This window comes from Chrysemys picta, chromosome 2 (assembly GCF_011386835.1).
Source record: "Chrysemys picta bellii isolate R12L10 chromosome 2, ASM1138683v2, whole genome shotgun sequence".
NCBI lineage: Eukaryota > Metazoa > Chordata > Testudines > Emydidae > Chrysemys > Chrysemys picta.
In genome coordinates this window covers 113,642,491-113,654,840 of record NC_088792.1, presented here as the reverse complement: position 1 = coordinate 113,654,840, position 12,350 = coordinate 113,642,491, and the positions used below count along the sequence as shown (strand labels likewise).

The window sequence follows — 12,350 nt, the reverse complement described above, 5'->3', positions numbered from 1 at the left end:
AATGATACAGCAAACAGCTTCCGTGCTAGCAGGAAAGTCCTCACACTTCTAGGAAAGATTATCCACAGAGAATCAAAAATCTGCTTATTTTTCTTCAAAAGCAATGTAGTTATTCTGCTGTATAGGAGATTTTCAGATTAATCCCCTTGAAGTTTACCATACAGTGGACTTCTGTTCAGAATGTGTTGGTTTGCTTTATTTAGGCTCGTTGTCTCATTTAGTAAGAGTTTGCTAAAATCTAGCAAATTATTAACTCAATAAACGAAATATTCTAGATGAGGAGGACGTGTTTGTCCAAGGTACTTTTGCCATGGTAATGCAGTCATACCTCTCACACTCCAAAAATGCTAGTACGTGAGAAACGCCATCAGAACATGAGACAATGGTCAAAATGTGGAACACCTGCGTTTTGTCGCACGTCATGCAATAAAAGCCATTTTAACTTGACAATTAATTATTAAAACTATTTTTAACCAGCTTGCAAAACAGGTTGGCCTCTCACAGGGAGAAAACATCCTGAAGAACAGGTTTTATTATTCAAAGCCATTATAATGTCACCTATGGGGCGGGGGGGAGACAACAAAATCTACCAGCCTTCTTTCTCCTTCCTGCCTCACTCTCAATCCATAATATGGCTCTGAGGAAAAGTCAGGAAGCTACCTGACGCCTTCAGCAATGGGGCTCACTTGGTCAAATGGTGACAGTGCCATGTAACTCACCTTGGCTCCACTCTTCTTCCTCTCTCAGTCTCAAAGTAGGCAGCAGATAGCATCCCTTAGCAGCTCCTTCTTCTGGGAGCAGGCCATATTCAAGGGTTTCCTCCTTTGTTCATTCCCACCAGTTGGCCACCACTGCTAATTGCTGCTGTCTGCAGCACACTTCTAGACTTGTTGGAAATGCAGAACAGGGGGATCCACATGGGCTCCTAGGCAAAATGTGTGGTTGAGAGGTCTGAATGCAGTTCTACATTAGTTAGCCAATTTCCTCACTAGTATTCCCCATGTTTGTTATTATATCTCAACAGCTTAACTGCACCTGGATATAAAAAGAGGCTCTAGGAGATAACTAGCTTTTATATACAGTAGAACCTCAGAGTTATGAACACCAGAGTTACGAACTGACCAGTCAACCACACACCTCATTTTAAACCGGAAGTATGAAATCAGGCAGAAGCAGAGACCAAAAAAAAAAAAAAAAAAAAAGCAAATACAGTACAGTACTGTTTAAATGTAAACTACTAAAAAAATAGAGAGAAGCATTTTTCTTCACCATAGTAAAGTTTCGAAGCTGGATTAAGTCAATGTTCAGTTGCAAACTTTTGAAAGAACAACCATAATGGTTTTTTTCAGCGTTATGAACATTTCAGAGTTGCAAACAACCTCCCTTCCTGAGGTGTTCATAACTCTGAGGTTCTACTGTAGCACTTTTCATCAATAGATCTCAAAGCACTTTACAGAAGAGATCAGTATCATTGCCTGTATCAGTATCATTTTTTTAATCAGGCTATTTGGGGTACCCTGCCTGTGTTCGCAGACCAGAACAACCAAACAAGCTTCAGCCATTGCAAACAAGACAGCATGAGCTCCCTCCTTCTACACCAACTGCGGGAGAATTCTTAGCTGTATTCCTAGCAAGGCACAGTCTGGGTCAACGGGTATATGTTGCTACTCATGTAAAACTCCTCAGAAGAAAAACAAATGAGGGAGACAAAAGGATTGGACTGTGGTAGAGTGGGCAGAATGGCTTCGCTTTCTGGCTCCTAAGTGCTGCACAAGTATGAGTTTTTCTAACGTGCCTTAGTTGTTCTGAGTTGAGTTAAAGCTGATTGATGCCTGGAAGAGGTGTCTGGGGACCTACGAAACCTTTTAATTTTGTTTCCTGGAATTCTTTGTCCTCAGATTAAATAAACACAATTCCGGAAAAGGGAAAATTGAGTTTGAAACTAAACCAGATTAATTGATTTTAGCTGTGTATTGACACAAAATCTGGGCCTCCGGCATGTACAGATTTAGTGGCTGACTTTAGATGATTTTTTTTTCTACATCACTACGTATCTCTGTGTGTAATCAAGACGAACTTCTCAACTTTTCTTCTGGTCAGTACTCTCAATAGGCACTTGAATAACTGTCAAGGCTAATTCCCCACTCTGGCACTTCGAATTCAGAAGGTGGGGGCCTGCAAGAATTCTAAAAATTAATACTGGCCACTCCAGGCTTGTATTAAACTCCCAGGGTTACAGTTTTTCTCTGATCTTGGATTGGAAGATGCTGCCACTACCCAAGTGCATAACCCCTTTGAGAGCCCAGGGAGGCGCGCTTGGGAATTCCTTTCTGTGGGGTACCCTCAAGCCCTTTCACACACATACCCTGGGGAAGGGTGGGGGGAGGAAATCAGCTGATGCCATCAGCTAATTAAACAACATGTGCACAAACCTCTCAAGACACAAAAATCCAATTCTGTTCTTAAGAAAGGTAAATTTTATTAATAAAAAAAAAAGAAAAGAAAAATACATCTGGGAACTCAGGCTATTGCTAGATTTTAAAAGAGCAACTACAAGGATTGAGCACCAAGAGTAGCTTTCTTGTGGTCCAGCTTAAAGGTTACAAGCAAAAGCACCTGGGGTTAGCACAGAGGAATCCACAAGCCATAAAGAAATAAAAGGAATAAACCTAATCGCGTCTTCGTAGACATTTCCAGATCTACTTACATGTCTGGGGTTTTAAATGAGTAGTTTCTAGGTATGATACTGATGATTTTTTCATACCTGGCCCAAGCTTCTTACAGCATAGCTCTGCCCTGTCTGCCTCTCCCTGGGAGAACAACAACAGACAGACAAAAGGGCGGAGTCTTGTTTCAATTTTAAAAAGTTCTAGCCTTCCCATTGGCTCTTTTGGCCAGGTGCCCACTCACTTCCTTTTACCTATGTACAGCAGTGAGACTTTTTAACCCTTTACAGGTAGAGCAATTAGAAAACAGCTACTAAGGGATTTTATAGCTACTGGCTGGCTGGGTGCCCATAAAAGGGAGCTATCCTCCCCCCCCTTCATTTATCACAATAATGTTTGCATCATTCTTCACCTTCATTTTCAGTAACTAAACTTTGTTCTCTTAATGAGACCAATCCACAAAATTAGAGAGATTTGCGTGCTGCATATCAAGGGGAAGTCAGATATGAGTGACTGATTTTAGATTTGTACAATACACTTTGACTTTGGCTATAGTACTGTGTTATAATATAGTGCTCTGTATCTTATTCTCAAACACTGAAAGGTAAACATTTCATTCATCTAAAATGACAAGATTGACTTCTGGGTTTGTGTTGTCTCAAAAAGACACAGCCACTTCAGAATCATTCATGTTATACTGGCAGATTTGGATATCAGTGTAACATGACAGACTCACTAAGCAATACAATTTGTATATTGTATTGTAATGAGTGTCAGTAATTGCACATAGTAACTCAAAATCGAGTTCACTGATGGAATGTAAATACATCAATATTTATGAAAAATCTGAAATGTTCCTCTTCCTTGATATCTCTACACAGATATCTTCATGGTTTAAGGGAATTGTTTTCTAGTGCAGTGATCTATTCAAATACCTCTACAAGATTATTTCCAGTCATCTACATTCAGTTAAACAGGTGTTTACACACTTGAGTGTTTTTGTCCTTGTGTGAATGTTGGGCCACAGCTGGATATGAATTTTGAATGGCATGTTTACAAATCAAATGTGTTTCTGGAGTTTTGTTTACAAAACAAATGATAATCATTTTCTTTATTACTTGTGACCTCATAATTTCAGGTGTTCCTTTCTCAGGCAACTGGGTCGGCACTTGAATGCATTCCTTGTTTATTAGCAGATACTTCAAACATAATGCACTAATTCTATGATAAGGCATGCATAATAAACATACATTAACAAGTTTTTCCATTAAAGCGATAAATACATTTTTCAGTATATAATAAATTTTCCCCAAGCAGAAATATGAAGTGCAGTTTGAAATCAATACTTCTAGTTGATGAATGCTTTTTACTTTGTCCTCTTCCTGAATGGATTAATGACATTTCTGCATTCTAGATAGGAGGGTAATGAGATGCATACCACCTATAATCAGTTTTGCCAATGACTTAAATGAGACCAGGATTTTGCACTGAAAATTCTCAGTATAGACACAACCTATGGCATAATGGTCTCTAATAGTATTTTCAACACTCCATTATGAATACCTCCTGAGATGTAGCTTGATCCTTAGAACACCATTGGAATGGGTAAGGTTGAAGTTCTTAACATTACCGGAGACCGTGATTACCAATCAGTTGCCCACAGCGATTTTTTTGTGCTTTCTTCTTGTCCTATCTTCTGACATTCCATTTCCAGCACTGTGCTATCTTATAAATAACTAAATATAGATGTGTAAAATCCATAAAGCACAAGTTCTTTAGCTGAAGTTCCTGACCCCAGCTAACACTGTGTTAAGGATTCCTATCACTGAGCTTTGTATTACCAGTTAGAAAATGTATGGTGGTCACTAGATCAAGCCAAATAATTGTATTTAATTACATGGGTAAAATAATTCAGTCAGGTCTTATCCTTTGAATATTCCTCACTAACTTACATATGTGTTTTGAGCTGGTTTATTTGAATGTTGCCGAACCATTCAAGTTTGTCAGATGTTGCTATACTTGCAGTGCTTTGCTGCTTTTTTTGGTTTTGTTTTTCATTTTTATGCTCTGAAAGTAACATCTTTTTCTTTATCTTTTTTAAAGATAAAGACATTCCCTGCTGATACATCTAATCCTTTTTTCGATCCTTTTACAACAGTACCACAGTTTTCTGTAAGTAGAACATGCAACTGAAAAACTGTGTATTTAACACAACACTTGCAACTCCCGCTTCTTTTTTAAACAATGTCAGAAATTTAGCCTTTAACAATTCTAATAAAGATATTTTCCAAATATGGCTTAGACTGCAAATCAATCAAATATGGCCATGACTTGTATCTATAAACTTGCCTGCATTGGTGTGTTGGAGATTACTAGAAGCAGAAATAAGGATTAAAGGTGAAACACTTCAGGGCAGCAGGTCACAAAATACAGCTGCACTCCCACAGTTCTACTCTAGAGGGCATGAGTGAGGCTGCACAGACTGAATAAACTGAAAGGGCAGGGACTGGTGTGGGGCTAGCCACTAAATCCAGCTGAATTGGCCTTCGTCCCCTTTACAAAACCTGACTTTGTGTTCTAGGGGACCTAATTTTCAGGAAAATTGTATTCTGAAGTGAAACGAGGAGTTACAATTAATATAAAACAGTTGTATGATGATGACTACAGTTGCATGCTGCTATAAACGTCCATGTTAATTAACAACCTAGAGCTGAATCTTGGAATCCTTAGTTCTTATTTGGGCAAATCTCCCATTAAACCTCCTTGGAAATGTTGCTTGAGAAAGAAGTGAGTTGGGGGCTTTGGAATTTGTCCCTTTGCACAAGGCATACTGCACAGTACCACATAAACAGGACTAATAACTGTATAACAATGTAAAAATTAGCCTGACAGACCTAATAGTACCATACCCGGAATGCCCAACCTTAGAGTAGCAGTGTCAGTATGATAGGTAGAAGAAATAAGACATTTAAACAATTGGGGGACTTGTTAAAATTAATATTAGAACTCGAAACAACTAGATATTGTGCCTGGGACTCTAACTGAAACTCTCTGCATGTCCTTCCCAACCTGGGACGTGGCTTAGCAGCCACAGAGTAGAAACCTTCTGATATTAGAATTACACTTCACAATCACTAGTGTGACATTCCTAAATTAAACTCATAAAATAAAGTTGTTCAGACATAAACCTTAACTTCTGTCCTGAGCCCCAAATCTGTTTTCTCTCTCATGTGGTTATATATGAGATATGGAACCTTATTCCCAACTGGGACAGCTACAGTATCTGTCTGCATTTAGTGAGTTATTAAAGAAAGAGGTTAAGGCTTGATCATGATCCCCATTACCTTAGGACAATTTCTACTTCTTTTTTGGGGGGTGGGGGGTCATGTGACTATTTTTAAACCAGATTTTAGTGAGAGAAATTGAAAAATTCATCCTCATCTGCTTCATATCTATTTTTTGCTCTAATCAAAAATATCCCAACAAATGTATCGAAACCTTTCAAGCTCATCAAAGCAGAATTATTGAAAAAGTCATCCAGGCTAGATGATGCCCACTTTAATAAAAATAGCAAGAAAGCTTCCACCTTTATGTCCCGGATTAAAAAATGTGTTGAGTTACGCAGAGAAATCTGTGCAGAATAATACCCCCACTAGTTCCCCTGTAAAAAATGTCAATGACACTGACATTTTGGTAGGTTTCATTGAAAACCAAACTGAAAAATGTTGGCTTTGTAATGAAAACTTGAAAAATTCCAATGAAAGCTGAAAATTTTTCATAAACATTTCCTTTTAGCTAAAAAGCTATTTTGCCATGGAAAAGTTAATGGAAAATTTTTGACCAGCTCTACTAATTAGGCTTTGTTGGGTGAGACAAGAGGGAGGGATGTTCAGCATATAAATAAGTTCTAACTAACCTATCCACAATTCATCTTTTCCTCTTCAGAGTATTGGTTTACTGAAAAAAAAACCACAATGCAACATCACAAATATCTAAAATTACATTTCAACCCATGCAGCCCATGGTATTTGTTTTGTCATAGAATTATGCATTGTGGGAAATCTTTAGTGAACCAGGAAGTACCAAGAGCATTGCAAGGAAGGGAACAACTCATTTCTATTCTATGCAGTTATCCCTGTCCCACAACCCGAATAATGGGGATCATTCAACAAAGAAATATTGGCTTCAAGTCAATTGGTTTTCAGTTCACTTTAACACACCAGTTATGCTACGTGTCACCCCATGTTTGGCCTCAACAAAACAACACAAACAAATGCATTAGGGCAAAATTTCCAGAACAGAGCCAGATCTAACTCGGAATGTACTCTAGTCATGCACAGCATTATGCAGCTGCAAATGTTTGTGGTTCATTTTCCTTTCCCTTCCTTTTCCTTTTCCTTGCTTTCTTTTCATGTTATGAACAGCCTGCAACGTTGTTGGTTTTTTGTTGTTGTTGTTGTTGTTGTTGGTATGTTTTGTTTTTTGTTTCTTTGAAAATGCTTATTAGAACCAAAAATGTCTATTTTTTTATTTAATAGAAAAACAAAAAATATTAATAAACAGTAAGCTTTGGAGACTATTTTCTGGTTTTATAATTCTGCAGTTTATAAAGAGCTAAACTGATTTTTTTTATTGGGGGGAAATTAAATCTCATTAAATTTTATCTGAGTTGACTGGTGTAAATCATAAATCTATTGACTTAACGGAGCTACTTCGATTCACACCAGCTGAAGATCTGGCCCAATATACTGTATAAACATAAGTATATAAATATATACTCTAGAGAAAAATAGTACCACATACATATCTAAAATACCCATTAAAAATGGGGCAGATCCTAAGCTGGTGTCAGTTGTCCTAGCTCCATTGGCTTCAATTGGATTATGACAATTTATTCCCGCTGAGGAATTGTGCCATGGTGCCAGTATTTCATGATGTAAAGCCTGATCTGACAGTCCTTGTGAGACAAAATGCTGCATGAGGATTGCAAAATTTGTTTGTGTCTGGACTGTGACATTGAGCTTTAAAAGGGAAATGCCAGCGAAGTCTGGCAGCTTACCTTTGTTAATGATTAGGACTATAACTTGTCAGGATTGGGAGGCGGGGTTGTTTGCTTGTTGTTTTTTTGTGTCAGTTTGGTTTTATTTTACCATTTTTCATTTTACTGGTTTCATAGAATGACTGGAAAGGCTCATGCTTAGTATGTTCATCTGGAATGTACTCCATGCTTTCAGTTAAAAGATAGGCCGTGAAATGTAAAAAAGACACCACTGCAGCTTCTTCCTAGATCACCCATGGATTTAACCAGCAGATTGTATCCCAGTACACAAGTTTCTACATTCAGTATTTGTTAATCATAAGTAGCTCACATAATTTGAAAAGTGATGAAAAAAAGACAAATAGTCCAATAGTTGGATAACAATTCTCTGCCTCACTGTTGTGCTGACTTTCCTTCCTACTGTTGTGAAGACTGAATCAAGCTTGAAAGAACAGGTTGTCAAGAAAAAAACTCAGCTGATAATAGTATGAACATGTCCTGACTATTTTGAAGCACTGAAAAATTGCAGCTACTGTACATTCCTATCAACTCAGTAACACACCAGCAGACACAGGCTGTTCCCTGTTTGTCATTAAATGGCCCTGTGCAAACAGTGGGTCAGTGTAATTTTTTTCAGGAATGCAGCACGGTGTCACATGACAGGATGTCCCAGCCTTTGATGTTGCAGGATTTGTGACGCTATAGCATCAGATGTGTAGTCTGGAGAGAGTCTGGAGTTTGTTGTGTTTCTGTACATTTTATACCACATTGTCTGTTGCTAGTTGCCACTGGGTATTTCTTTTAGGGTTTGCTCCACTACATAGAACTCTTAGACCCAGACTCATGCACACCTGACTTTAATAAAATGCACAGTTGTCAAGGGACCTACGAGTTCATTTTGACAGGGCTCTATTCAAGAGGACATTCTGGTCAGCTCCCCATATCGGGTTTAAACCAAATAAAATAGTGATAAACAGCCCTTTTATAGGTATGGGTCCATATTTAGTGTGGCATGTATCGTGAACTGAGTTCAGTCTCGCACAGTGGACTTCATAGTCAGACTTGTCATCAGTGCACAACCATTGAATCTCTGTCCAAAGAAGTGGTGTCTGTTTCATTATATATGAGGGTTGCTTCCTGGTTCCTAAAAGGCCACGGGGCAACTATAGGGCAATCTCTCATTTTCTCTCTTTATTAGAGGAAAGTTGCTGATAACGAGTGTTTGAGAGAATGTGGGCATAAAAAGTCAAAACTAACTTATCCTTTTCATTATTTTCTTCTTAGGCAGAATTTATAGACAGCAAATTAGTGTGCTGTGCTGTGCAGTCATCACCTAAGATGTTACCACCAGTATCTCCTTCACCTGCAATGAGGTCCTTGGCAGAGACAGTCCCAACCCCGACAGTGCAGACGATATATTCATCACACAAACCTATTTCTCTGGCAGACAGGTATTGAGCAATTCATGCAATACTATGGGTCTCTCTCTAGGTTCCCAAGAGTTTGATTTCTTTTATTCTATCATAAATGTAATGGGAAAGACCCCGCTGAGCCTGTCATCCTAAACTACGATTTTCACCAATGTATAAAGTCAGCTGCCATTTGGTACTTACCTCAGGACAAATGGAAAGCATAAGAAACTTTCTCTGAATTGAAAGCCACTCCTCACTGGTGATGCAGCCAGCAGTTGCCCTCCTCTGAAGGCCAAACATACCACCTCCATAACCACTGGCCTGGAGAGAAATGGGTGTGCCGTTTTTTCTGAGACAAATCACCTCCCCTGAACTACTGGTTTGTTTTTAACAACTGCTGTCGCAATCTGTTTTTCTAAATTCAGTTCTAACCGGGAAGGGCTGAGAAATAGATACTCTTTCCGATGAATACCGGGCACTGATTTTTCAGAGCAGTGTCAGGTTGCAATTGTTCTTCTTGTAGCATGAAATAGCAAAAAAGCATGTTCCAGCTTCCCACAGAAAACCTCCTCTTTTTCAATTCTTCCATCTTACAATTGTTTCTAATGGTAATCTTTCCTCTCTGGAGACTGCTGAGTGCTGAATTAACCAAACTGCCTATTTAAAGGGGGTAACTCTATAATTAGATCCATCTGACACCCCAAAAGCAAAGGTCAGGCTTTCATTTCCAGACCCAAAGCACTGTACCAGATGGAACTGAGAAACAGAAGTTTTAAGACGGGAATATAATACACTAGACTTTCACCTCCGGATTGAAATTTTGATTTACAATGGGTCACCAGTAAATGTGCTGCTTGTTTTCAATCTAATTTCAATTGGACATTTATTCATATTGCTAGACCACCTAAAAATGTACAGTTACGGGCACTCTTTGTTCAGTCCTAACAGTTGTAGACCAGACATAATACCTAGGGTGTGATCCAGCTCCCAATTAAGTCAATTGAAAGACTCCCATTGACTTCAGTAGGAACTGAATTGTGTCCTTACATAGCACTTTAGATCTTCAAACTGCTTTATAAACATAAACTCGTTAATCCTCAAAGCACCACAGTAAGGTATATATATTTTCCCCACTTCACAGGTAGAGAAACTGAGCCACAAAAACTGTGACTATCCGAGAGCCTCAGAGGTTGTGACTCGCCCCCCAAACCAGCTGTCAGAGCTGGGATTAGAGTTTAGGAGTTGCAGATTGCAAATCAATAAGACCATGCCTTGTTGAGGTATTGCACTTTGTAGGAATACTGGCATAGCTGTGCTGGATTCTTATAGTGTCCGCCTGTCTGCGCTACACTTAGTACTAGAGGCCAGTGCTAGCATTCTCTTCTTTTCATAAAAATGAACTAAATCCACACATTAAAATTTGCACAAAATGCTTAATCTAAAAAAGAAAAATCCTAACTACTGGGTCTTTCTCCTGCACTGCTAACCATCTTTACTTCCCAGCGTGCACTTGTGCCTCTTCATAGACTGTTGTTAAGGTTTGCCCTTTTAGAAAATGTATAAATAAATCTACTCATGTGCTGTTAGTGTCTCTAAAGCTACTAGCAGTTAACAATGAAAGAATATGACAGATGCGTCAGACTTAGGGCAGGGCTGCTCAGTAGGTGCAAGCAGCCCATGCAATGTATTTTGGGTAGCCCACAAAATATTCAGCAAATGGGTGAGAGAGATTCTGAAGCATTCTTTCCTGAGCAAAGGTTTTGAAAATACTAGCCATTTGGTGAAATCAGGTCCATTCCAAAGGCCCCCCCCCCCCAAAATGACTGGGGCAGTTTTGCACCAGTTCTACATAAACCTGGTACATTCTGAAGAGTAAACTCTGTACACATTCCCTCTTTTCTTCTGTCCCCCTCTGCCTGCTTCATTCCCTTCCCTCTGTCTTTCCCTGCATAGTGTTCTCCCCCCCCCCCCACACACACACACACTCTTCCTTCTCTTCTCCTTTCCAGCAATCCCCCCTAGTTCTCAAATAGGGGTGCTGGCCGACCCAGAGAATGTGCTGTATTTGGTATTTGTCATGGCAGCAGCCCCACAAGAGCACTCCACACCTCACATACCCCTATGTTTCCTATACTAGGTCCCTGTAGTGGGCCAACTCTCGGCCTGGGCTCGGCCATTGTCTCTTTGAGTCTCTTGCCCCGGGGTCACCTACGGAAGCCCCTACTCCTGGGCGAGCTCTCTGTTCCCAGCAGGAGTTCAGCTCACTCCAGGGCCCATTCTGAGTCCAATTACTTCTAGTACCTGGTGACACTCCTTGGGTCCCACCACAGGTCACTGGCTGGGAGCAGCCCTCCCGGGCCCTTTGCCCGTATCAGGCTTGTAGTGTCCACAATCAAGGGTGGGAGAGGAAAGGAAAGGCAAGTCACTGCCTCAGGCTGGGCTTCCCTTGCTCCTGGAGCTCACTAGCAGTCCCTGGCAGCCTCTCCTCCTGGGTAAACTTCCCCCCTTCTCTATGGCAAGTTTCACCTTTTTTAAGCTCCCTTCTTCAGCTGGAGCATGTTCTGCAGGTGCGTCTAACTGATGCTGCTTGAGTGCAGGAATACTTGTTAATCTTTTTTGTCAGCGGGATGGGGGCATGTGCCGTCACAGTCCCCACCATGGTCTGCCAGAAATGTAGAGAACCAGGAGACTTGGTAGGTCATCAGAGGAGGCGGTAACAAAGCTCTCTCCCTCCTTGGCCATAGTTAAGGAGCTGCAGTAACCATAACCTACATGGGCATTAGCCCACTCTAGAATCAGCAGCGGACTGAGGGAATAGACAGGGCGGGGAGTGGCTCATCTGAAGATGCAGAGCAGCAGGAGACTGGGGGAAAAGTCTGAGCCCACTCCAGGACCAAAAATGGCAGAAGTCTACAGCCACTTCACTATACCAGCCACCTGAAGAGCAGCCACAGATCCAGTCTTCCTTCTCCCCAGGTTTGGCTGAGCAGGAGTAGCAGTGGTAGCAGTCCATCTCCCAGTGCTTACCCCACTAACAGTAGATGTCCACTTGAGATGGGGGCATGGTCCAGTCAGGTGGCTGTAGGCATGAGGATGAGGGGTTGGGTAGCCTCATCTTCCTCCCTTTCCCTGTGTAAAGAAGTATGCTTAGCTGCTTCACAGCTGCTCCTTCCTGCTCAGTTCCTCTTCCTGGACCAGAATGCTTTAGGGAGATGTCTTCTCCTTGTGCTTCGT

At 40.5% G+C, this 12,350-nt stretch overlaps 1 protein-coding gene across 3 annotated transcripts in view; it reads left to right on the top strand.

Moving 5' to 3' along the window:
- The window catches only part of EPB41L4B (erythrocyte membrane protein band 4.1 like 4B), a 263,311-nt gene that overhangs the window by 246,163 nt on the left and 4,798 nt on the right, over positions 1–12,350 (top strand). For 2 of the 3 annotated variants that reach the window (XM_065584006.1, XM_065584004.1), the window contains exons 23-24: positions 4,770–4,838; positions 8,989–9,155. In XM_065584006.1, coding sequence (XP_065440078.1) covers positions 4,770–4,838; positions 8,989–9,155 — 236 coding nt within the window. The remainder of the gene's footprint in view (positions 1–4,769; positions 4,839–8,988; positions 9,156–12,350) is intronic. The other variant, XM_065584005.1, reaches the window with a different exon arrangement.